Source organism: Centroberyx gerrardi, chromosome 2 (genome assembly GCF_048128805.1).
Source record: "Centroberyx gerrardi isolate f3 chromosome 2, fCenGer3.hap1.cur.20231027, whole genome shotgun sequence".
Taxonomy (NCBI): Eukaryota; Metazoa; Chordata; class Actinopteri; order Beryciformes; family Berycidae; genus Centroberyx; species Centroberyx gerrardi.
This window is the reverse complement of record NC_135998.1, coordinates 34,130,702-34,158,201: the sequence shown is the minus strand read 5'-3', so window position 1 is coordinate 34,158,201 and position 27,500 is coordinate 34,130,702. Positions and strand designations below refer to the sequence as shown.

The 27,500-nt window shown below is 41.8% G+C and overlaps 2 protein-coding genes across 2 annotated transcripts in view; one reads left to right on the top strand and one right to left on the bottom strand.

The window, feature by feature from the left end:
• LOC139909967 (5-hydroxytryptamine receptor 4) overlaps positions 1-15,426 on the top strand; it is a 53,763-nt gene extending 38,337 nt beyond the window's left edge. Inside the window, exon 6 of the mRNA XM_078288436.1 lies at positions 14,307-15,426. Coding sequence (XP_078144562.1) covers positions 14,307-14,400 — 94 coding nt within the window. The 3' untranslated portion in view covers positions 14,401-15,426. The remainder of the gene's footprint in view (positions 1-14,306) is intronic.
• The window catches only part of LOC139917330 (anthrax toxin receptor 2-like), a 261,176-nt gene that overhangs the window by 144,817 nt on the left and 88,859 nt on the right, over positions 1-27,500 (bottom strand). The gene's annotated exons all lie outside the window — the stretch shown is intronic.

The following is a 27,500-nucleotide window of genomic DNA, read 5'->3' as shown; positions in this document are numbered from 1 at the left end:
TTTTGACATTCAAATAATAATGAATAGATAAGAACTGAACATTATCAGTCTGTCAGTCTGTGACGCTGTGTGTTCAGGCCGAAATCCTCCTGTTTGCTTGGCTTTTGTGTTGTTGGGACATTTTGAGGTGTAAACGATTTGCTGTGGGCGTGTCATGTGGGCGTGTCATGTGGGCGTGGCCAGTGGTGAGCCAATTGTGTTTATCAGGTTGAGGCTAGTAGCCACAAAGCAGGAAGTCATTATGGTGGCTGAACTACATAAACTAAATGCATGCGATAAATAAAAACAAAGGAACACACTACATTAACCAAACACACAACAAAAACCCACAATGGAAATGACTTAAAGGTCCATATTCTCCACTTTCCAGAGTTTTATTTTGTGTCTTGAGGTCCATTCAAAGCTGTGTGTGTGGTGTCATGAACCAAAAACACTCTCAATCCATTTTTCCACGCTCATTTTCCAGCATCTCTCTGAGCCTTACCAAGAACAGGCTGTTTCTGTCGCCGTGTCTTTAAGGCTCATTAATATTAACGACCCCTCTGTTCTGATTGGCTAACCGTTTCAAGAGTGAAACGTGAGACGCCGCGGCCCGGCGGCTACAGGTAGGGAAAACTCTCCGGTAATAAACAATGACAACCGCTCAACCGCTTTGAAAAAAATACTTTGTTAGTCTATTATTTCTTACAGAAATGATAATGAGCGAACCTTTGTGACGCCACAAAGTTACAGAAGTCCGAACGGCTCGTTTAGAGGCTCGCTTTTCTAATATGGATTGTGTGGATTTAGTTGGCGACCGTGCGTTTTGATACTTTCACCATGTTTAGATAGACCATCCAACTCCTTTATCATCACAGAGGCAAGGGGAGTCCTGTTTTACATGATATGGGAACTTTAAATTGCGGTTCGATTTATTTTTTTTCCAATTCACCTGCGTTTCATGCCTGATTTGACATGTTTTTGTTTTTTTTTACGAACGTTGCGTCTCCACCACAGCTGTGAGAGACAGACTAACTGTCTGCCACAAAATGAGCAAAACATTCTGATCTAGGAGGAAAACCTGATTAAATGAAACTCAAATTTAGCTTTACGACTGTGTTAGCAGGTTAAACTGTGGTGTTTTATGTTCTTACATCTTTATTGCAGTGAAACAAACACTAATTTGGAACCTTGCTGTGATGTCACTGTCAGCATGAAAGCATTATTGAACTACCGGCCAGTGGTCCGACCACAATTTAAGTCATTTCCCTTGTTGTTGTTGTTGTTGTTGTTGTTGTGCGTTTGGTTAATATAGCGTGTTCCTTTGTTGCAGCGCACTCTTTATTTGTCACGTGCATTTAGTTTACCGTAAGTCACAACAACAACAACAACAACAACAATGGAGGAAAGCAGCAGGAACGAAACAAGAACAGAGCAGAGCGCAGAAGAAATGTGCAGCAGACCCGTTCAAAAACACAACGAACATCAGCGCTGCTTTTTTTTTTTTTTTTTATATTGCAGATCGTCTGCTTCTTCATCGCCTGTGGAGGCTTTACAGACGCCGCTCACCTCAGACTCATGGTACGTTTTCATTCATTCATTCACTGGACGGATCAATATGACGGGAGTTCCTCTGAAATAACGTCAGCAGCATCCCGATGACTAACGACCCTCTCCTTCCCTGAAACATAAACACAAACTCCTCCCCAGTATTAAAACCCAATGTATCGTCTTCCTGGATTTATTTAATAGGAATAGGAGTTTAAACACAGGATGGTCTGCAGCCTCGTTACTTTCATCTGCCACGGACCGACGGCTGCACCTGACTGGTCGAACGCTCCACTTGTTGGGGCGGTCCTTGGTTTCTGGAACTGGAAAAACATGGCGGCTTTTTTCAGAAACATTCCCTTATTCCACCTAAACAGCCCAACGAAATCTGTTTTATGAAAATACTCGTGGTGAGAAATAAGCCGTGCAGGATCTTGATTCATTTCAGATCTACAACGGTTTTATTTAAATGTTTATTCATGAGGAGAATCTGCTTTGTCGGCGTTCCTTTATGTGCTAGAAGTGATTTTCAGACTGTTCCTCCAGACAATGGCAGTGAATGGAGAGAGAAAAAAACACAATTCTCCAGTCTCCTCTACCGGAGCAACAGATCACAGAATCACTGATTTGAGGGTTTTATCATGGAGGAAGAGACACAAGCCAAGACACTACCAGAGCTTTACAGAGAGACCGGTCCAGCTGCTGGAGGGGTTTGAAACGGCGACCTGCCAGTCACACGCTCTCTTCTCCTCCAACATCCAGGCAAACGCCGCCGCCGCCGCCGCGTCCCTCCGCTCCCCCGCCGCCCCGCTGCTTGGCGTTCCTGTGGGAAAACGCTCTTTATCTCTCTTCCCCATCAGCGCTCCCTCAGCGCCACTTCAGCTCCGACAGCACGGAGATAAGAATGAAATTTGATTATTTAATGTCCCAGAAAGATATTAGCACAAAATTAAAGGAACACAAACCTTTAATTTTTTTCCTCTCTATCTGTGTGGATCTCTCCGAGGGTTCGCGCTACGCTCTCGCTCCAGCGGTTCGATGTCTTTGGTGATCAGATGTTGTTATGTGACCCGAGATTTTTCTACTCTAAAAGGGGACTTGGCCCTTTTTGCGTGATTGCTATCTTAATACTAAGAAAATGGAGCGGTTGTAGTAAGTGGAAATACGTGCGGCGATCCTGTTTCACATGAGTTTCCACAGTTAAAACTGTCAAAAAAAGGCAACCGGGGGGAACAATGGCTAATGTAACGCCGGCACAACAGATCTGTTTTTGAACTTCTCGCAGCACAAATCAGATTTTATCACGGTGGTCTGAGCAGAGAGAAACCTCTGGGAATCGGACTTCTTCGTGGTTTAGGCAGCAGTGAGAAGATCAGATCTGTCTGGTGAACGAAACATCAGATTTCCTCGTCTTGTGTAAATGCAGCCACAGTCATAAAGTCTTACAGAAGCAGATATGCACACACATAAGGCCAAACTGTTTGAAAAAAGCTGAATATACAGTATGATATGTATTATGTAAACATGGAGATCAAAGGCATGGGTTTAAATATAACTGGACCATGTCAGAACAGTAAAACATGCACACAAGGTCGAGTACTGAATGTGTTTTGAATGCAAACACAAATAATTAAATTACAATTAAAATGTCTTCATACACAAGATACACTGACCACCAGCAAATGGTCATGCAGTAATGTTTTTGGAATTTTTTGTTAATATCAGTCTCACAGGGTCAGAAACACCCTTGAAAGTTCATAAAATTTCTGTGAAATTAAAAATGAGCGGGGAAAATGCCCGTGATAATTAGCAGAACCGTGTTCCCATTTCTTCCATCGCCACGGGCCACCGCAGCTGATTCATGGGAGCCTCCGACCAGGGAGCATTGCATTCTGGGTGAGAAAAACACGGAGCGAGTCTGAGGCAGGAGAAAACGGTGGCACCACAACAGCAGCAGAAGAAAATACAGACTGCACTCAAACTGCTGCAGCAACAGAAAATAAAACAACTAATATGGTAAAAAAAACAAAACAATGGAAGAGAGGAAGATTCTTCTTTTCTGTAAAGCCTGCAGCGAGTTTCCAGCAGAGGGAGAGAAGTTAAAACAAATGTTAGTGTTATAAATCAAGTGTTGATTTGCAAATATGCAATGTAGATGCATTTATTATTTCATAGTTCAATAAAATTGCCATCGAAAAGGACCAAAATACCCTTAAAATCAGATCAAGGGGCAAAAAAAAAAAAATCTCTATGGAAAAACAAGTTAATTTCTTACCCTGGTGTCTTGTGACGGGCTCAGAGCTTTCTGATGTATGTTTTGATGCACAGTCCAGTTCTGCGTTTCATTTCGCTTGATTTGTCAGACAGGAATTTAGCCGTAGATCAAATTAAAGGACAAATAAGATCAAAGCTCGCAGCCTATAAACGTCAGACGCAGCTATGTATGTTGAATGTTGAATACGTGACCTAAAGCGGTTTGTTGTTTTTGGCTCGGCTTCTCTCGGAGAGACGCTGCTTATAAAGGCATGCTCCGCCGCCTGGAAGGTCCTGGAAAGTTTGTGGATCTGAGGAAAATAAAATAAGGCCTTAAAAGTACCAGTTTACTGAAGAGGAACGCTGCTCTGGCTTCAGTGTGGTGTGGAGAGCGGCTCGTTGAAGCTTGGTGCTTTTTTTATTTTTTTTTTAACGTGTAGGTGAAGTTTGTGGATTTGAGAAAAATAAAATAAGGCTTTAAAAGTTTTTGAAAGTGTGAGAGTATGACCTGGAAAGTACTTGATTTAAAAATATACATATATAACACCCAGTGATCGTTCATGGGTCAGCTCCGAGGAACCTGACTAACTCTTTCCAACATGTCAGAGAAACACATCCACAATACAAGAGCCAGTACAGCTAACATGGTGTGTTCAGGTTCAACAGTCTGACTGGGAAAGATACGTTTTTATACACCGGAGCTTCTGAATGGAAAAGTTTGCCTCCAACTGTTAAGACTGTGTCCACTTTAGATTTAAAAGAATGTTAAAAAAAATGGCTGATGGATGCGATTCCTCACTGAAAACCATTTTAGCGGCATCTTAGTTTATTATTGGTGACAATTAATTTATGAATTATTACATTATAGTCTATAGAGGACCACAATGGAAATAAGTCTTGGTCTTTCTTGTGTTTTATCCTCGATTAGTTTTTTTTGTTGTTGTTTTTTAACCAGTTGCATTACATTATATTGTATATCTGTAACTTGTTTTTTTTTTTTTTAAATTATCAAATAAATCACATGAAAATCAGGATTAAAATCAGTAGTATACCACAGCTGTCTGCACCTCAGGAAAACCCTCTGATGGAGATTTGTGTCGATAAAGCAGCAGTTTTTAAAATCAATGATTTCCCTCAAAGGAATCAAAGGACTGTCAGGTCAGAAAATCAAAGTCTTAAAATTGGCAAAAAAAATAATTTCTGACCTTACAGTATTTTGATTCCTTTGATTTCTCAACTTAACACGATCCTGAGTAAAGAATTAGGCCTCTATGGTGTCTAGTTTTGACCAATATCATGTTTTACCCCGAAACCTGATCATTTTGAGTCCTTGAATTTCACCAAACAAGACCTTGAAAGACATTGAAAAGTCTTTGAATTTTGTGTCCGAGCGTGGGAAACTGTTAAAACTACACAGATACACAAAAAAAGGATATATACGCAAAAATATACACGCAAATACACACACACAGATACATACTTACAAGCATAAGCATCCATGTGCCCTTACACACACACACACACACACACACACACACACACACACACAGAGTTCATAACGCAGACAGAGTGTGAGTCCTGCTTGTGGCATCCGGACAGAAATAAACATTTTCCTCATATTTGAACATTCCCATGTTGAAGTGGGTAAAATACCGCAGGACTTTTCCCTCTCTGACCCTTTGGGAAGCTGGGATGTTCCTTCAAACTTTTTTTTTTTTTTTTTTTTTACTGCAACTGACAGCTGAGTCTGTTTCCCTGTCCTCAAACTAAACCAAACGATGGAAAATCCCCTTAATGCACGGGCTTCAGCGGGAGAATCTTTTTATTTCTTAAGATTAGTGGGCTCTCGACTCACCTTTAGTGTTTTTTCTCAGTGAGACAGTGGGAAAGCAGAGACAGACTGGGGGAGACCCAGGAGGGAGGGAACCAGTAAACTATCCCCGGACAGAAGAAGTCAGCTCTGTGTGGTTTCTGCATGAAACTGATGTTATAAGACTTGATTTAGCTGGTCGGGTCGATCCAACTCCTCCTCTGTAACTCTGGGAATGGGGGGAAAAAAAAGTATATATTTTTTTTAATACTACAAATGTGACTCGCCAAATTGAGGCCACACCGTCTGCGGTTTGAATCAGCTGCAGCGAACCCGCCGAGGGCCGATATGTGCAGAATATCTTGACTAATAACTGGAATGTTTATGTGTTTAAATGTTATACATCATCTGATATCGTCCAAACATCTGCTGTGGCCCTGCAGCTACGATGTAAAGATAACATGTTCCTGTTTTAAGTCCATATATGTAAGTCCTGAGACGTGACTTGCATCTCAACCGCATGTAAACTAATTTGCGGTGATAAGAATTATATACAAAGCTGGATTTAATCTAATTTTATCGATGTTATATCAGTGTTGTGGTTGTATATGTGAGATGCATGTGGCCTTACATGTAAATCAACCTTCAGAGAGCGGCAGCAGGACTGAACTGAAGCCAAAGTGCCTCCAGATGTTTAGGAAAGCATTCATTTAATGAAAGCATGTATTTGTGATTGAATTAATCTGGCTTTGATCTGCTTCCCCCCCCCCAAAAAAAAAGACGTTTTGCGTCGACGCCGCACGATGCCGTCCGGGGTCAGATCTCCGGGATAAACGTTATTTTATTTTCCCTCAAAAAGGGGGCAACAGTCTAAACAAATCCTGTTGTAGAGAAGGATCTATTTAAGGATCCCTGCATGACAATTCAATTAAAATAAATTCAATAAACTCCTAATCTTCCTCAAGGCGGTACGGACAGCTGATGCTGGCGGAAATTTTGTTGTTGACTTGGGAATAAAAAGCTGCTCCTAAAAGTGGAGCTTTCAACAACGGCAGAAGAGAACAAAGAACAAGAAGCACGATGTTAAAACAGTTCATCTTGATACTCTGTCGTATACAAGATGTTTAACAGGCAGGTTAGAAACAGACAGGAGGATTATCATTTTATGTCCTTTATACATTTGATACGATAAGATCAGATATACTTTAATGTCCCCGTAGGGAAATTTGTTCTGGAGTCCGTCCTGCAGTTCCACAGAAGATAAAATTATACATACTATATAGTAAAAAACGTCAACATCTTAAGAACACATGGCTTCCATACACATACACAGTTTGCACATACACATATTCAACAGTTTGCCTATACACATATACACATACACACCTACTGACAATGGCGACATATTGCACAACTCTCATGGCCAACATCTACATTACATGTTAGTGTTGAGAAGCTTAATGGACATTAAGCTTCTCAACACTTGTGATCATATTAGGCTCTTCCACTCTGCCGGTCCGGCCGGTGGCTCTGTTATTACAGACGTGTGTTTTGCAGCCAAGCTTTCCTCAAACCCACAGAACTTTATTTTAAACTCTAGTCAAGATCCCAAGATTTCTAAAGATGCCAAATATGTCATGATGAATTACAGGGAAATGTGTAGAAAATGATGCACAAGACAGCTAGATTTGTTCCATTTGATGTAATGATGCAGCCATAAAAACATGGCGTCTTGGGTTTGAATATTTCACTCAGTGTCAGCAGCTGTAGCTTCAGTGAAGCGCTGGAAGATACAGAATATTGTCGTACAGTATGGGAAAAAAATGTTTTTTCTAACTTTGAAGCTACATGAGGGGAAATTTAAGGGCGAATTCAGGGTGCGAGGGGTTAAAACATTGCATGTAACAGTAATGCAGCGGTTCGATTACAAAAATTGTCCGGTCGTTACACTAAACACCAGGATCTGATCTAACTTTCCCTTGTGTTATTTAGGATGTGTTGATTGTAATTGTCTGTTCTGCCTCATTCAAGACATTCAAGTTTTCTAATCGAATCAAACTGTTGATGCTTCTTCTCATATTTATCTTATTGAATTGTGGAGGAGGCAGTTGGACCAACCTGTTGTTACACCCAAATACATCATTGCTATCACTTAAATTTTAAGTTTAATTGATTTATCGATCCTCCTTGATTTGGAATCAAGTCTGTATCTCTGTTACACCCCATTTACACCTGGTATTAAAATGCGATCTGTATCCGAACACATTATCCGGATAATAAATGATCCGATCTTGCCTTTGCGTTTACACCTGGCATTTTTAATGCGTTCTCGTTATCCTCATTGAGATCGGATCTCTGTCCTCCAGAGCAAAACCTGAGCATGAGTAATTTGAGGTGGCGGCAAATCTGTAGGAAGTGTCAACATGGCAGGTGTAAGATCGCCAGAGATGCTATTACTGTACCGCCTGTTTCTGCTTTTTCTCTGTCGAGGAAGGGGTCATTTTCAACGTTTTTTTTGTTAGGAGCAAACAGAAAAGAAGACTGGCCCTGTTTGCAGCAATTGCATTTGCGGCTACTGTAAATGCTGCGACAGTGAACCGGTCTCTCTGTGGATGAGAGGACGGAGTAATGAGTGGTGGGAGCGTATTGTCTCGGGGTCTTTTGGAGAAGATGACTGGATGGCAAACTTCAGAATGAGCCGAAATTTGTTCGACTGCATCAGCCTGTGCTGTCACGGAGAGATACTCTGCTGCGGCCGTCAGTGTCTGTGGAGAAACGAGTAGCAGCTGCTACTATGTTATATGTTAAAATGTTAAATAAACCTTATGTACATTTATTGGTAGGAGAAAAAAAAATCACTTTAGGCGCCGAGGTCTGCTTATTTTTTCCCACCGGTGATGGCGGAAGTAGCTAGCGAGTGAACCGGTCTCGGTTTCTTCCTATCTCTGTACATTAATCTGGAGTGACACATCACAAATCACGTCTCCTATCTTTGAAAAGATAGTTATCTAGTCAGAGGTCAGAGCGGATTGCGTTTACACCTACCTAAGATCCGAACACAATGCGAGCCAGACTACCTCAGATGCATTTACACCTTGCGTTAACATGCGTTTTTTCCTTATCCGGATAATGTGTCCGGATACAGATCGCATTTTAATACCAGGTGTAAATGGGGTGTTAGTTTCATAGTTATGGCTAAAAGAACATTCATTGTCTAGGGGCGGAAATCCCAGATCCAAATCAAAACCAAAACAGAATCAATTGTTCCTTGGCCCATCGCCTGTCTGTTCACCAAGCTTCATGGAAATCCATTGACATGATTTATGAGATTTCCTGCTGACAGACAGACAGACTATTGTGTTATAGATATATTGGGTTCGGCCATTTTACGTCTCCTTTGACCGGCCTCTTCCTGTTCATTTACATTTCTCCTTTATAACTGAACTGGATTAAACACATCTGTAGTGAAGTCTGTACTGAGCTGGAACAAGATGGCGGCCGACAGGAGTAACACTTCTGGAGTTTGGAAGAGACAGAGTTTATATGTGTGGGTTATACTGTGGGTTTTAGACGAGTGTAAGCATCTTACTGAAGACAAGATCTTTAGTTTTAGAGAGAGTCAAAACGACTTAACTGAACACAGTTTATGTCTGTTGGAAAGCGCTGAAGGCTGCGACAACGTGATGTTATAGTGCAGAATCATGGCTGTAATTGTTTTGATTAAATTTGAGAATGGCTGGATGGGAAGCATGTTATTTTTTTTAGCGACATAAACTCAGATTGGATAATCAAAATAAATACGTCACTCGTAAACTGGATTATTATGTGGAGTTGTCAAATTATGGAATCATGTAAACGGTTTAATCAGACTATCGCCTCGTCTGCAGTGTTGGTAATAGTCAAATTATTGTGCGCATGTTAGAAATAGCTGCTGTTTAGGGCCGGGTTTCCCTAAGCAAAGATAAAATGAGTCAGTGAGTTTAAGCTGAGCATGTTGAGTGCGGCGGCCTGACGGTTAGAGAAGCAAACCTCGTGATGGAAAAGGTCACCGCTTTGACTTCCCAGTCCGGTTGAGAGACTGTGGAAGAGGGATCTCCCTCCTGGAAACCCTCCGCTGAGCCAGGCAGCTGCTCCGCTCGCTCGGACCGGGCCGTTCCCGTGTGTAACGAGACGATTCCCCCGGGCCGCCGCTGCTCCTGGTCGACTGGTGGAGTTAGAGTGTAAGAGTGAAAATGTAGAGTTAGTATGGAGGGGTGCAGTTAGAGCTGCAGTAGGCGAGGGGTTTAGGTCAAAATACACCTGATTTATCAGAGAAGAGCGTCCCATCCACACTAACTGAGACGCTGTAGATTCACACTATTTGCCCAAATTAAAGTCTCCACGAAATGAACTCCCATTACTTTTTTACGAGTATCTTTAATGGTGACCTGATGCTGCACTAGTAGGAGTAAATATACATTTCTAACCAATAAAACCATCAGATTTTAGAAAAAGTCCCGCCCCTCTGCCCCTCCCATCAAATAAAACAACCTTTCTCTCCCTAGACTTTTGAATGATCCCTCGCTGCATTATGTCCCGGAAACGCATCAAATCCAGGAAGTAAAGATGCCGTTTCTTGGGGTTTTTAACCTCTGCTGTCAGGTTTGGTCTCTTCTCCTCCACAGGAAGAGATGAATCCAGACTTGAGAGTGAAATCCAAACTGTCTCCTAAACGTCCAGAGAAAGCTGGACTCACCAACGTTAGATCTTCTCCTCTCTCGTCTCTTTGGTTTCTTTTGGTATAAAGCATCACAGACCGGCCGCTTGGTGACCATGAGCTGCTGTGTGACGTTCACTGACCTCACTGTGCAGGATTTCTGGGTGTTGGAGTCCTAAAAATTCGGACCGCCATCGTGTGAAGTTGCCTATTGCAGCTTTAATAATGTCTACTAACAAAGGTGATGCCAGAGGAAATGTCTATAATCTTCATGGCACCTGTGAGCTGAAATCGTCTTTATTCCCTTACAGCAGAGACGATATCTTGGTTCGTTTTTGTTCCTTTATGAAGGTTTTTCCATGATGATGAGATTTTTCAGGAGTTTAGTGTCCTTACACACACTCCCTGTTTGTTTCTAATGAAGATCCCCGTTTCCTTGCATTTTTTGTTATGGTCTCATGCTGATCCCACCCTGGTGGCTGTTGGGCTGTGACAGGCTGCAGCAGAGAGACGGAGCCGTGTTTGGACAGTAAACAGACTCCCTGGACAGAAAACACACAAAACAGAGGAGCAGAAGTTACAGAACATTTCTGTTTATCTTTCGCCGTCGCCTCTTCACCCTGGACATGCCTCCACATGGGACCGTGTGTGTGTGTGTGTGTGTGTGTGTGTGTGTGTGTGTGGTCATGGCAGTGAGCTCTCTGATAACGACTAAGCATGTGGATTTACCAGGAGGATTCTTCCCGCATCTCCGTTCAGGTGTGTGTTTGCTTGTGTGTTTATGTGTGTGTGTGTGTGTGTGTGAGTGTGTGTGTGTTTGTGTGTGTGTGTGTGTGTGTGCTCTTGTACTTCCCTACAGTTTGTCTTCATAAGGATAGAAAGATGAGGAAAATCCTACAAAGTGAGGACAGTTTTCACTCCTCACTTTTTCATGGGGCAAAGTTTAGCACTTTGGTTTTGGGTTAAAATTAGAATTGTGGTTAAGTTTAGGTTAGGATAAGGGTTTAACACTGAAATGAAAAAAAGGCTAATCTAATTATCATCTCTAATTATCACCTTTTTGACTATTTATGCCAAAAAAAACACAAAAATGTTATTTTTATATGAAAATCGAATTACTTTTACTTCCTGGAAAACATAAAATCTTTAGTGGTGACATCATCGTGTATCAGGAAGCGTAAATATATATATATTTTTTTTTATGACATTTTGCAATGCGTTGTCAGTGATTTGGCTTGACACATTATTTTACACGTGAGAGGTAAAGTCAGCTGTCAATTACAGATGGAAAAAAGCAAAATTACAGATGAAAGGTTTCTACTGGGGTCCGACTGACATGGGATTTTCAAGGCTGATACTGATATTTTTGCATCAAAGCTGGCAATATTTTGTGCTGATACTCAAAATCTTCAATTTTTTCCATCTATATGACAAAAAGATGATACAGATTCAGAGTTTTCTTCTCATCAGGGTGTAAAAGCCTCTGACACATTCAGCATCATGGGACACTAAAACTCTCCACTGAAACCAGACTGATGAAAAATCGGAGAAACTCTGGGAGACATTACTGCCTTTAAATGAAGAAATAATTTACCAAAACATTATTGAATGATTACATTAATAAATAAATTGTGTAAAGAAAATAACATTTTATTGAAGGATTTTTTCTGTATCTGTGGTCAGAGAGGAAGCTCCATTATATCAGAGGTGGACGACACTGACTGGCCTAACTCATTTTAACGCCGTATATCACACTTTGCAGTAACCTCGTTTCCGCAGCTTGAAACATTAAAACTGTGATGGCTGTAAAACGACTTCAGGCGACGGCCACACTGATCCATCAGAGAACAGACAGACTTACTGACGGATAGACTTGTGTGTTGGTTTTGAGCGTCAACATGGCGGCGAGGCAGAAGAACAGGAAGCTTTGCTCATAACGGAGCTACTTGATAGAAAGAAGAAGAAGAAACAGACTCTACAGTATAAATCCAAAAAGAAACTGATCTGGAAACCTCCAGTCATCCCAACGCTCCACCAGGCTTTCTCTGTTTTATCTTTGTTTTGGTCGGACCGTCGTCTCTGAGTTCGCCGGCAGTTTTTACAAAACAAACATCCGTCAAAACAGATGGAAATCTGACAGACGGAGCGTCATCAGTCCTGTCTGGACGACAGACAGCTCTCGCTGAAAATGAATTGAAATGAACGGAGACGGACACAACAGATCAGTAATTCAGTCGTGTAACTCTTCTCTGAAGAAACAAACAAACAAAAAACAAAACAAACAGGAAACAAACTAAGCTTTGCTGTTGTTTTCTTGATTGCAGACGAATCCGCTGCAAACAAGACAATGAAAATATACAACCGCTGTGATGTTGACTGCTGTGGGCTTTATTAAGTATTCTGTTATAAAATGTTTACTCCAAATAAGCTCTCACTATACAAACTGCCCAAATCCACCTTCCTCCATCTGAAACTCCAGTCTTCTGCTGCTAACCCTCAGGAACTGTTTTCTATTTCCTCCTGTCTCCTCCCTCCTCTCCTCCCTCCTCTCCTGCCTCCTCCCTCCTCTCCTCCCTCCTCTCCTCCTCCTGTCTCCTCCCTCCTCTCCTCCTGTTGTCTCCTCCCTCCTCTCCTCCCTCCTCTTCTCCTCATGTCTCCTCCTGCTGTCCTCCTCCTGTCTCCTCCCTCCTCTCCTCCTCCTGTCTCCTCCCTCCTCTTCTCCTCATGTCTCCTCCTCCTCTCCTGCTCCTGTCTCCTCCTGTCTCCTCCCTCCTCTCTTCCCTCCTCTACTCCTGCTGTCCTCCTCCTGTCTCCTTCCTCCTCTCCTCCTCCTGTCCTCCTGTCTCCTCCCTGCTCTCCTCCTGCTGTCCTCCTCCTGTCTCCTCCCTCCTCTCCTCCTCCTGTCTCCTCCCTCCTCTCCTCCTCCTGTCCTCCTGTCTCCTCCCTGCTCTCCTCCTGCTGTCCTCCTCCTGTCTCCACCCTCCTCTCCTCCTCCTGTCTCCACCCTCCTCTCCTCCTCCTGTCTCCTCCCTCCTCTCCTCCCTCCCCTCCTCCTTATGTCTCCTCCCTCCTGTCCTCCCGCTGAGGATTTTGTCACCTACTTTGAGAGGACCGTCGACGACATGCGAGGGTCCTTCGCCCGGCTACCCAGTCGCTCTTTTCTCATTTCCCACAATCCTCCTCTTCTATCCCCACTGACTCTGCCTCAGCGTCTTCCTCTCTCCTCGTTGACCCTAAACTTTCCTCCAATCCTTCTCTCACAGTTTTACAATTTACCTTTTTATTTTTGTTTTATTTTGAAATTTGATTGTTGTTTCAGTTTTAGATTAGTTTTTGTTTAGTTTTAGTTGAAGTTCTAGTTTTTCAGTTACTGGGTGTGACAAAGTACAAATAAACTGTTTTAATTCTATATTTCTACACATTTAAACTTTTGCGCTTTTATTTTGTAGGCTAAAAACTTAAACATGAGCAGCCAGTTCCTGTGAAGTGAAGTTAGACGGCCAATCAAAAGGCTAACCTGGGCTCTTACCTGTCCGGTTTGAGTTAATGTGTTATTTTTTTATTTATTTTTTTATAATGCATTTAACCAAAACACAGGCATATAGGGATATTATACAATAGTATTCATAATGAACAAAAAAAAACATGAAAGAAAAGCCAGCGGACGGAGATTTGTTGTGTTTTGTGATTTGTTGTTTTGCTTCATGACTTTGTGTTGGGTTTTCTGATTTCTTATTTGTTGTTTTTGTTTTGTAATTTGTGGCTTTGTTTTGTGTGGGCTACATACAGGGCTATGTACTCAGATTGCAAGTTAGATGTAGTTAATTGGATGAAAACCCTGTGAGTGCATGAACAAAATAAAAACAGATTATTCTTCTTTTCTCTGCTGACTGACTGCTAATGGCTGCACAATTGGACAATTTCAAGGAATACACATTCATACATATTCTTCATATTTTTCATCCATCTCTCTCTCTCTCTCTCTCTCTCTCTCTCTCTCTCTCTCTCTCTCTCTCTCAGATTGTCCTTCCTGCCAAACCGCAGTTACAGCGACAACGGACGCAGGATTCTGGCCAACGACCAGGAGTCGCAGGACTCCCTCGGACCGCTATGAGGTCAACTTTGCAACAGCAGCCCCGCGATGATGTCATCTCCGCAGCGACAGCCCAGCGATGATGTCACCTTTACAACGGCAGAGCGACCATAACATCGGCTGACGCGGACGTTCTTGAAGTACCAAGGATGTTGGTTTTGAGACTCTACGACTCTTTTTTTCTACCGTTATCTGAGGATAACAGGGGGAGACGGATCGCTTTATGATGGTCGTCTTTTTTGGATATTCACTCTATGATATGGCATCGTTTATATGACATTTTGTATATGGGGATGCTGTCAAATATAACTGTCACTGGTCCTACACCAGAGGCAGAAAGTTGACTCTTTGGGACTCTTCCTAGAGACGGTATTTGCGTTTTTGAAGACAATCAATTGGACAGAGTGTGTTTTTCAATGCTTCGGGACTTTGGTGTTTTCGTTGTGTCCATGGACTGCTCACACACTGCCAATACATCTCCAGGTCTGCTCACCAAAACATCCAGTGAGCTTCTGTTCTGCTCAGTCTGACGTCTGGATCACAGGAGGTAAAATAAAGTTTCCAGTTTTTTTTGCTTTTTCCGTCTTTGCTCGTTGTTTTGAATGTGACTGGCCGGTCAAAGCCACCAGTCGAACACCACGGATCTCAGCGAACTACAACAAGAGTGAGGCCTCTTCCGGCTTTTTAACCTCATTGTATCTCAGTACCGGCATCAGCGTCCCTTGATGCCGCACCGTGAGGAGGAAGGGAGGCAACACACAGCACCGACTGCCAAGGTCACACAGGTCACTGCAGGTTCTGTTTCAACAGTAGCGTCAAATTTGTAAAATTCAGTTTTGCTGCAGCGGTTGTAAAGCAGTTTGTATTATTAACTTATTTTACCAGTGTAAGTTGTGTTTCACCGGACTCGTCAACACAGAGACACAACAGCTCTGACTGCTGGATGAAGTATTTTCTCATCCTGAACTTTAAAGGACAACAGCAGTGTGATTGGAGTCTTTGCTCATTTATTGTTTTTCATCACTGTAAATCGTTTTCCGGTGTTTTTCATCACGTTATGAGATATTTTTTTTCCTTCATCTTAGTTGTTTTTACAATTAAACATTTTTGAAATGAACGCTGTCTAAATATTACAAGGTACACCCAGTAAAGAAGAGGGGCGGCCATTTTGAGTCTTTAATTTCCATAATTTGACGGACGACAGCTGGCGGAAGCGTCTTTGACTGGGTTGTGATTGACAGGAGGCGGGTCCTAATGTAAACACAGAGAATGGTTGCTATTGGTGGAAAGATTTATTTTGGTGAGGAAAACGCAGAGATCAGAGAAGCAGAAAGCAGGAGACGCCTCCTCCTGTCTCATGTTGCTTCTCGCAGAGTTCCTGAATGCAACTCATTAATATGAAACAGCAAACAGACTTTCTTTCAAAAAAACACCTGATATTAGCGTTGTGATGCAACTTTTCAAAACAAGACTTCTCGTTCACAGTGATGGATTACCTTTACCGACTGAATTAGAAGTCTCTGGTTGTTTCTATGCTGTTTGAATTTGAATGGGAGTGAATTGAGCCTGAGAGATTTGACAAAAATGATTTTAAAATATCTTAAATTGTGGCGAATGAATGTAAAAAACTGTCACAATTAACATAAAAGGGATGGAAAATGTAAAAAATTAGCAAAAAATCTTGCAGGAATTGCTCATTAAATCCTGTTTTGAAACAGTTGCAAACAAAACGAGAAGCCACACCAACGACTGAGGATCCTGATCCTGAATTAGGATTCAAAGCGTGCAGTTTGTGACGAGTCACAGTATGAACTCACAACATGAGTTTAAAGGCGTACTGAGCAGGATTTCCCCCCTTGAAATAGCATAAACTCATCCAAAAATGATCCTACTCAGTCAACCTTTTGGCAGCAGGTGAGTCCTGCAACCAAAACCACTGCTGAGTCCTTTTATATCTAAAAGCCTCGCTGGCTGTGGTAGCGGTCTGAACTCTGATACAGAGGAACTGGAGTTGGCCAGTTGCATAAAGATAGACCCAGTCTTAGACTTAAATATGACCTTAAGTCAAACTTGCTATAGACACTTAACCTGTTCCTACTACTTCTTGATTGTTGTAGATCTCTAATGGTTTGTTTCTGTCTCTAAAGACTCACTCTTCTTCAGGTTCTTTCCAAAAACCAAAGATTTGCCATCCTTTATGAAATAGCTTCAGTATTTAAACTTCCCGCTCTGACAGTTAGGCCGACTCGTTGCCATAACAACAAAATTCTTAACTCAAGATTAGCCAGGGGGAAGGTGGCTAACTTTCCTACCTCAAAATAAGTCAGTCGTAATATTTAAGTAACAGACAGTCTTAATTAGCCTAGTCCAACCTGAGAATGTAAGACCAGTCTAAGGCTTAGACTAGTCTTAAACTGGCTTTATGCAACTGGCAGGTCAGAGTTAGTGTGTGTGTGTGTGTGAGCTGACAGCTAGCTACTGTTGGTAGCGTAGCTTCTTTGTAGTAGAAAAGCTGATAGCTAACGTTAGAGCTCCACTACCAGCGTTGCGTTGCGTTGCCATCAGCGTTGCACCAACGTGACGTTCTCCCTGCTCCACAGAGCGCGTTGACTTTTGAATGGATTCACCAGAAAACAATCAATTCAACTTTATTTCAATGAAGGAGAACGCGTGCGTCAGCCATAGAGAATTGAACCTCTGTGATTTTTTAGCTTGGACACCGCCATCGGACGCAACGCAACGCAACACGAACACAGTGCGAGCAGTGGAGCATCTTTCAGTGCTGGTAAAGGAATCGTTCCTTCGATGGCTGACGGCTGACGGCTGTAGTGGAGCAGAGCTGTAAGCTAACAGGCCAACAGAAAACAGGCCAACTCAGCATCTCTCTTCATCCCCATCCTCTCCTTCAATACTCTCCAACAGGTGAAAGAGAACAGATTCGCTCTCTTTTTGGAACGAGCCTGTCTGCTTGACGTTTTGCCTCGCTGTTTTTTTTACTGTTTTTTGCCGTTCTGGCAACCGCAGGGAGGAGGGGCCAACTTTGAAAGTTGTGTTTTGTTTGCAAAATCCTACTCAGTATGCCTTTAAAGACAACAGTAATATCCCACAAGGAGCAACAATGACTTATGTACAGAATTACACCACACTGTTATGTAAATTATGGATATGCTTTAAAAGCATTGAAGGTATATATACATATATGACATTTCAATAGACACATTGCCAGTGTCCTGCAAAAACCTAATATCTCAAAAAGCCAACTTTTCAGGAATCTGGAAAAAAATGTGCCTCCTTTCATGAAAATTTCTGAAATTAACACCATGCATGAAAACTGAGAGAAATCTACCTTCAACTCTGATGAAGCAGATTCAGTTCACAACTCATGACAACAAGTTTCTACTGGGAGGGAAGTTTTCATTTTCAGAGAAAGTGTTCCTATTGGGCTTCACAGCCAGTAGTCTAACAAAACCACATAGTACACACATACAACAATAAACACACAGTAGATAGATAAATACATACAATGAGGGCAACTCAGACCTAGTTTGGATTCCATTGGCCAACATAGCTGGTAGTACGGCCTCTTATGCAAATTTAAAAACTCCGCTGGGATAGAAGATGTCCTGCACCTGTTGTCCCACTCTGGGGGAAGCTGAACCTGCAGCCAGACCAGCAGCTGGACTCACTGTCAGAGTGAAGGGAGTCCAACAAGAAAACCTGTGCCTTTTCAAATGATACACATGATACAGATAAGAAAGATCCTGGAGAGGGAAGCCTGTGATCCTCCGGCACAGCCTAACTATGCTCCAGAGTTTGGCCTTATTCTAACACCTGAACTCCACAGCATGCGTAACGTTTGTGTATCTGAACTTGTTGCGGTCCAGTTGCAGCACTTTAGGACTGCACCAGGTCTTTTATTGTCCTGCTGCGGTCTGCTGGTTGTGTTGCTCCTATTTTACCTCTGGGTAAGTGAACACAGCTATCTAGTTCTGCTTATTTTTCCATAAACAGGATACAGGATATGTCGCTGTTTTTGAGAGTGTAGGCCTACTGCAGCCAAACAGAAGCTCAGCACAGATAAACTCATCTCCAACATTTATTTAAGAGACACTGGTTCATGTATCCTTTATTTTGTTTACTGACATGGTGATAAATGACTATACTAAGCAAAATCTTGGCGTTTATATGCATTTATATGGCTCAAATATGCAACAGACCGCTGCATGCGTCGTCCGACAGAAACAGAAGCCATGTGTATCTCCAGAGTTGCGGCTCTGATCCGGCTCTGATTCAGATCCAGATCCGTCAACATGCTGCAGCCTGTTTCTGATCAGACCCTTCTGATGCGAACAGACGGAACAGAAACTCACCTGGTGCAGCTGAGCCGTTAAGGCTGCGATGGCCAAACCAGCAGATTACAGAACAAGACTAAGAGTCTAACAGCCGGGCGACGTCGCATTTGAGTCCCTGCCGAGAATCGAACTCTGGTCTCCCGATGGAGAGTCTGCAGTCGAACTCCCTGCGGCACATTTTCACCAGATCACCAGATTCAACAGATTAAATGAAAGAAGAATAAAATGCTTTCAAATCCGTCTTGTCCACATTAAAAGTCCTCAGTTTTCTTAAGAGCAGTCCAACAAGTTTGCAATCCAGTATGGTCCCTTAACCCTAACGCACCACCTTAACCCTAACCTTAAACAAAGTTGTTTTACTTGCCTAAACTCAACCATTAGCTGACCTTTTCATGTGACAAACAGGTGAAAATGGCTTGTCCAGTTACTGCTGCTGTCAACACAACACAAAATCTGCATTCCAGAGTTCATGCTTATTCCCAAAACTTTTTGGAGACTGTATTGGAAACACAAACACAAGTTGATTTTTTGACACATTTGGAGTTTGGCACATTGTTTTGCAGGTTACACAGCACATGTGCCAATGGTTTAGTGTCCCCCCGGGGTCGTGAATCTTTCTCTGCAAGGGGAGGATTACACCGAAAATGACAAATCTGAAAATCGGAGATACAAGGTTCCCTGGGGAATATAAAATATACTTTTCAGACTTGATGAGCACATCAGACGGAGATTAATATTTATCTCAGTTGTCGCTGGAAAGAGGAAAAAAACAACAACTGTTGGCTGGGTCCTGGATCTATGAGATGTGTGATGGTTTGATTGTGTTTTAACTCTCTCTCTTCAACATATTTGATGCTCCCTCTCTCTATCTCTCTCTCCCTCTCTCTCTCTCTCTCCCTCTCTCTCTCTCTCTCTACCTCTCTCTCTCTCTCTCTCTCTCTGTCTCTCTCTCTCTCCCTCTCTCTCTCTGCCTCTCCCTCTCTCTCTCTCTCTCTGCCTCTCTCTCTCTCTCTCTCCCCCCCTCTCTCCCTCTCTCTCTGTCTCTCTCTCTGTCTCTCTCCCTCTGTCTCTCTCTCTCTCTCTCTCTCTCTCCCTCTCTCTCTGTCTCTCTCTCTCTGTCTCTCCCCCTCTGTCTCTCTCTCTCTCTCTCTCTCTCTCTCTCTCACTCTCTCAGTGTGCACAAGCCATGGCCAATATCGGTTTCATACAGAGGTGTGAAACCAACTCTGCCGCCTATTTTTCTTTCTTCCTTTCTTTCTTCCTTTCTTTCATTCTTTCTTTCTTTATCACACTGATATCTGCATTTCATCAGTCAGTTGAGCGCTGTCGTTCTTCTTCTCCGCCTCATATTACAACAAAAAACAGCCGTATGACACCAGTGTTTGTGTTTCATTTATTTCGATGCACAACCTCAACCTCCAGCTTCGAAGACGACGAGCTAAATGAATGTCTTGTTACTATGTGACAACATTTTATAGTCCACTGTGCCGTGCATTTCATGTTTATTGCGTGCGTGCGTGTGTGTGTGTGCGTGTGTGTGTGTGTGTGTGTGTGTGTGTGAGAAGATGATAAATAAACATACCGTTTAAGAACGTTTTGCTGTAAACAAAGTCATTTCCTGGGCCATCTTGATAAGATTTGTGGGATTTTGCTTTCAACCTGTAAAAATAAACAGAGACAGACGCAAGAAGACCAAAATATTTCAGACCTATTGAATGTGAATCTTTTAAGCTGCGTCAATTACTCACATGGATCGTGCGAGTTCCTGTGAGCTTAGCGGTTTTGACTTGGTGTTTCAGGAGCAGCAGGATAATCTGTTACAGTCTAGTTATGTGGTTAAATGTGTGAGATCCCGTCCATTCATCATCTAGTGTGGGATTATTTACAACTGAGAGACAAAAAAAAATCATTGAGATCTGTTTTGTGTGTGATATGATGGGTTTTCAAAATCGATTAGGACTTCAAAAGTTTTCTAGTGTGTCCCTCAGCTCACATGTCCATCTCTCTTAAGGCCGATTCACATCTAGAACAATAACTATAAAGATAACTAAGATCTAAATAGAGCGTCTTTGTTCCCACTGCAACAATAACTATAAAGAATAAGAATATAATCTACTCACCAAGAACCTATTGGACCAGTTTGTAGCGTTCACATTGACATTGAACACGTTCACCAACGTGTTCAATGTCAGTTTCCATTCAAATGAATGGGAAGTAAAAATCTGAACGCTACGAACTGGTCCAGCTGCATCCGGTCTTGGTCAGTAGATTATATTCTGGTTTTCATGGCGGTCAAGTGACAAATAACCCCCATGTTAAAACTAAGTGGAATATTGCTTTAAGCTCACAATGGCTAAGATAAAATGTATATATTGTAGGCTAGATAAATCAAAGAGCTGCTTTTCTTTAGCCATTATTACGGTATTAAGACAACTTTATTGCAATGGATAGGGAAGTAGACAGTCCTTCATCATTCATCATCAGATCCTCAAAAAAAACTAAAGTTACGATACAGTTGGTCAGTCAGATTGGGGCAAAAAAAAATTTGCACATGGGCCCAGAAATGTAGAAACGGCCCTGATCACTGAAAAAAAAACAGGGAAAGATTGGTTGTCAGTTTTAAAGAAGTTATGTTTCTGCTCTTTACGCTATGCCATCAATTACAATTAATTTAATTCAAAGCAAATCATTTGTGTTGATTAAACACATTTCGATTATATGGAACCAATGTACACATTTTTATTAAGTAAATCCAAAGACCTTTTTTTTTTCAGTAAACCATAACGGTACATTGCTACTCAAGCATTTACACTACAGCAATATTGTTTTATTTCGGTATTCGTGGGCAAAATGGAAGATAATTACTTTACTGTCTTGCTTTTATTTTAGACAAATCAAATGTGGTGAATGTTTTATGCTGCCTCAGTTACTCACATATACTGTCCACTGAGGTTTTAAGCAAGTGAATTCTTCCCATATTAGATTCATGGAAGAGTATTTTGCCCCAGTGGTTGGTTCTCAACGTGGGGTCCGGGGACCACCGGGGGTCCTTGAGGTGGTTTCAGGGGGTCCCCAGCAAACTGATGAATCGTTAAGCTTCACCGTTATTTCATGTACAAGAAGTTAACACAATTAGAGAATGTAGAATGAAAGACTATTTAGATTTTTTTGTTTCTCTGTTATCTCTCTCCCTACAGATATGGAGTTATGGACAAATCTCATCAGATGTGGGTCCGTGGCTCTGATGTGGATTAAACTAGGGTCCTTGATATGAAAAAGGTTCAGAATCAGTGGTTTACACAACAAAACCTCAGGCTTTTGCATCGCAGCTGAAGCTCTGCGATGTTCTTCTGTCTCCAGTAAGACAGCTGAGCATCAGACTCTCTAATATTATGCATGCTGTGTGGGCCCCAAACACATTTTTAACAAGCCTTTATTATTGTTGGGGGGGGGGGGAGCAATTACACACAAAGCCCCTCGTCAGGAAGCCTATTTGGTGACGGCAAACACGATTATCCACAATCATTCCCTTCGCCGCTCAAAACAATCTCTGCGCTGATTTGCCGGGTCGATTGGCGCCGACCCCGCGCCCGCTGGCCATTAACCAATCAGGAAGAAGCCAGAGGAGGAATTCATTATTCTCTGAGCCCTCTCTAAACTCACCGACCCCAGCACAATATCTCCGGGCTTATGCCCGGTCTAAGGCACCGAGAGCTGGAGGCTCGGGCTCATGCTGCAGCAGCGCCAGAGCCGGGCTTCGGCTCCCAAAAGCACCTTGGCACTAAGATCGTCTCCGGTTTACACAGCAACACAGAACCATGTTTTAACCCTCTGTGACACAGACTCAATGTTATTTTCTTTGTATGGCTCCCAATAAATGAGTCACATACGTTTGCATCCAGATGTTCTTTGTTCCTTTATGAATCCTGAGACTGATCTGCTTTTCCAATTAAAATCTCCACACTGCAAAAAACAAGTCATCTAGTCTCATATTCAGTCTTCAGATCTTATTTTTCTTAAACCAAGAGAAACATTCTGCAGTGAGGAGAGATAACTCCACTTGTTTCCAATGCAGCTTCACTTGTTTCAGGACTTTTCTAGAAATGAGTGTCAGTCTGTTGAAACCAGTCAGAATAAGGCAGATCACTGCACTGCTGTCAAGAAAATGACACTTGATTCTACTAAATTCTTTGAAACAAGTGAAATCATCTAACGCCATTTGCAGATTTTTTCACTTGTTTTAAGAAAATTACGATTTTAGGACTCAATAATAGACTAAATGACTTGTTAAGATGGAGATTTTTTGCAGTGCATTGAAAAAACAGTATAGGACTAAAAATGTGTGATATTTAATGGACGCTTGCAGGGGATTTACAAGTAAGTAAGTAAGTAAGTAACTTTATTTATATAGCACCTTTCGAGAGCAGAGACGTCACAAAGTGCTTCACAGAGGAAATAAAGCATAAACATAGATACAGACATAAAACACAATAAAAACAGACAAAGAGAAGAAGTGAAGAGCAATCAGAATCGGTTGTAAACGACCCAGGGATGTTTTGCTGAGGCAGGTGAAAAGGGAGTTACAATAATCAAGCCGGGACGATATAATTACACCTAATTTACACCTTGCCTTCTTCCACCTGGAGGTCAGAGGTCAGCAGGACGGACACGACAAGCGGGGTTTGACCTGTGACCTCCAGTCAAAGTGTTCAGGCTCCAGACCGCCTGCTGCCAGAACAGAATCTCTGTCTGTGAAACTGACAAGAGGCTTTTCAAGTTCAGTGATGAGCATTGTTTTTTGTATTTTTTAATACACTGTTATGTAGGCAACCTTTTTCTTTTGCTCTCAGTTCTTGTTTTCGTACTTTATTATTTTTTACTGGTTGTGAAGAACTTGTTTTAAGAAGAAGCACCATTGAATTGAAAATTGAGAGAGAGAGAGAGAGAGAGAGAGAGAGAGAGAGAGAGAAAGAGAGAGAGAGAGAGAGAGAGAAAGAGAGAGAGAGAGAGAGAGAGAGAGAGAGGACATGCAACAAAGGTCCTGGGCCGGATTCAAACCCAAATAGGAAGCGACAAATCGTAAAATCTTACCCTTATACGATTGTATCCGGAGAACTGGAGATTTCAGTGAATTTTATGAACATGCGTGAGTGAGCTTCACAGAATGATCAGGTTGTAATTCCTTCATAACACGAGTGAGTCCCCGCATAATAACATTGTTCCTGTGTGAGGAGGCTGCCGGCTCTGCAGGACTCGGCTCGTGTGTCAGTCCGGATCAGTTCCAACATTTTCTGTTTGACCAGCAGCTTCTCTCCTGAACCAACCAGCTGTGTACTGTGTACTGTGTACTGTGTACTGTCAGTGTGTACTGTGTACTGTGTACTGTCAGTGTGTACTGTGTACTGTGTACTGTCAGTGTGTACTGTGTACTGTGTACTGTGTGCTGTGTGCTGTCAGTGAAGTGACCTGTACTGTCTGAACATGGGATTTGGCTTCTGAACACATCGGGGACGCTGACTATTTTTCAACTCACAGTTTTAATTGCTTGAGTCTTGACTTGATGCATGAAGAGAAGACTTGAGACTCGACTTGACTTGGGTTCTGGTGACTTGGGACTTGACTCTGACTTGTACTTTGATGACTTGAAAAGGTTTCTAAAGTCTTGACTTGAGATCTTGTGTTTGTGTAAATGACTTAGATTGAAAGTGATGAGATTTGTTCCAGCAGACGACTGAATTTAAATTCTGTTTTCTGAATTTGTATGGAATGATTGAATTTATTGAAGTTGAAACTGATTATAGAAATCAAACTTATGATGCTCTTACCAAGTTTTTATCCTATTAAAACCATATTGCATTGAAAAGTCCTAGATATTTAGTTCTCTTTAAGATATTAAATTGATACTGGACTCTTGATTTGTTCTGACTTGACTTGCTGTTCTACATTTAGACTTGAGACTTGACATTAATGACATGGACTTGACTTGGACTTGATTTGTTAATCTACATTTAGACTTGAGACTTGACTTGAGACTTGAGACTGACTTGGGACTCGATCAAAGCTGACTTGGTCACACCTCTGGTGCGCACCAATACTCTGATTACTGGGAGTAATCAGTTTAAGGCAATTTTGTAATTGCAACGTTCACATGGTTCAAAGTAATAACTCTTTTTTAACATGGATTCATTTAAATAATTGGTCTGCCGTTCACCGCTCCACTGCATCATGTTCTCTGGTTTGTAAATACAACATCTGGGTTACTGTGTCTGGTGACCTTTGACCTGCGCAGTTTGAAAAAACTCAAAGAAATCTGACTAAGGCGTTTACATGCCCCGATAAACAGAAAGATTGAGCAGAAATCTAGTTGTTGTAGGTGTTCAGCATGGGTTTCAATCCGGCCCGCTCCCTTTGCTGCATGTCATCATCTCTCTCCCTCCACATCCTGTCTCTCTCTACTGTGACTGTAGAAATGCTAAAAATAAAGATAAAAAAAAAAAAATCTATCTGTGTTAACTGGGTTATGATAGTATGATGTTACTCTGATTAAGATAATCAGATAAAGGCGTTTACATGACAATTTCAATGGTTGAGGTTTTGCCTTAATTGGGTTAAGATTAAATTATTTGCGTGTTTGCAAAGATTCACTTTTGGTTAAACACATTTCTATAGGAGTTCAAGAGCGATCGACCTTCAACACGAGCTGTTTCAGGTTTGCTTTTCAACCAGATCTCCTTATCAATAATTGGAAAAAAGTCAATATCACTTCTTGAGAAAAGCATGGCTGTGGACACAGAATGAATGAATATTATCTGAGTCTGTTTGCTTTGTTTGCTTTGTGTTCAGACTGCTTTAGAAAGGACAAGCAGACAGACATCTCACTCTGTGGTACTTTGAGAGCTTTCTTGTCTTGACTGAATACACAATAAATGATATAAATACTATTAAGTGTGTTTTATCATTCAAAGCGCGTATTTTATAGAACATTTTTAGGCAGAAATTCTACACAGTGCCATCTATCTGCAGAGTCACAACATGAAACGTCTCAAGAATTTTATCATTTTTATCATAGTTTTAACACTGCCACATGAAGTTTTTTTGCGATCAAATTTTTATTGATTTTGATATCAATTATCAGAATCAGCAATACATCAAAGAAAAGAAAGTAAGGGAAAAGAAACACACAACAATAATGAAAACAAAACAAAACCCTCCCCACCGCGGATCCCCTCCCTCCCGTCCTCCCCCACCCATCCACCTGAAAAAAACATTCCCACCCACCCGCCCACCCGGAATCCAGGCCACCCATCCCGACATGAGGCTATTACAGAAGTGTTTTGAGTTTCTCAGAGTTTCACAGTTCTGCCACTGATTCCTCGGCCCCCTGCATACGGGCTGTCGACAGCTCCAGATATACTGTATCAAGATATGATAAAACCCACGCTTGAAAAGAAAGAGTTTGGGGAGGTTTCCAGCGGGTAGAAAACAGTTTTTTTTGCTGCTGTCAGCCCAGCTAAAGAAGCTCGCTTTTTGGGCCAGTGTCAGGTTCAAGCTAGATAAGTCGTTTAACAAAAATATAAAAGGCGAGTTGGGCACAGTATTCTCAAAACTCTTGGAGAGATTGGAAGCAATCATTCGCCAGAATCTGGCCACTGGAGGACACTCCCAAAACATATGTAAATAAGTCCCCGACGCCTTTATGGGACACAGAGTGCAAGTTGAATCACTTTCATTATACAAAGCTTCCTGGGAGTTAAGTACACTCTATGAATAAAATTGTAATGGATTTGTTGGTGATTAGGGTTTCTGGAGGCTGTTAAAATGTTAAACCAGACTTTATGCCAATCAGATGCTGGGTCCAGATCTGGGAAATCGGCTCTCCATAGAGTACTGCCACATGAAGCTGTGGACCAATGCTAAAACGTCTGGTGTGATTTTAACACTGGTAGTTGACCATCACACTGATAAGCTGACAGGTGCCATTTAGCCACACATGGGGATATTTGTCATGTCTCGCCTCCTCTGTGCTGAAGCGGCCCTGAGATCTCCCAGTCTGAGCCTCCAGTGGGATTTTATGCCTGGTTTCCCCAGACTGGCTGCTGGTGGGCGACTGTTCATCAAATCCTGCAGAGTGAAATATGGCATTATCTTCAGAGTTTACTGTGAAAGTAATGAAAACATTTATTTCACTACAAAACCTCTGCAGGTAAATCACAGCTGCTCTTAAGATCCCAGAGGCTTCATAGCCGACAAAAGAAATTGTGTCATAATTGTACTTTTTTTTTCACCTATTTACAATTATTGATAACATTTTCTTCGTTCCATCGGCATATTCACTTAAAACAGTTCAGCAGCATGACAAGTTGTTTTTATATATAGTCAGAATCTGCTTAGTCGGCGTTCCTTTATGTGCTAGAAGTGATTTTCAGACTGTTCCTCCAGACAACAGCAGTGAATGGAGAGAGAAAAAAAAACACAATTCTCCAGTCTGCTCTACCGGAGCAACAGATCACAGGATCACTGATTTGGGGGTTTTATCATGGAGGAAGAAACACAACCCAAGAGACTATAAAAGTTCAACATCACATTAAAGTAGAATATCTTTGTGACTACTGAGTTAACACTTATGGGCAGCTGTATATTATACAATAAATGCATGACAGAAACTGATCGTCAGTGACATTAAAGTAATATCAGTCATGTTTTATTTTGTTCTTTATCGGTCCTATGCGTTAGGAAATCCAAATTCAATTCATAAAAATTGCTCTCTCC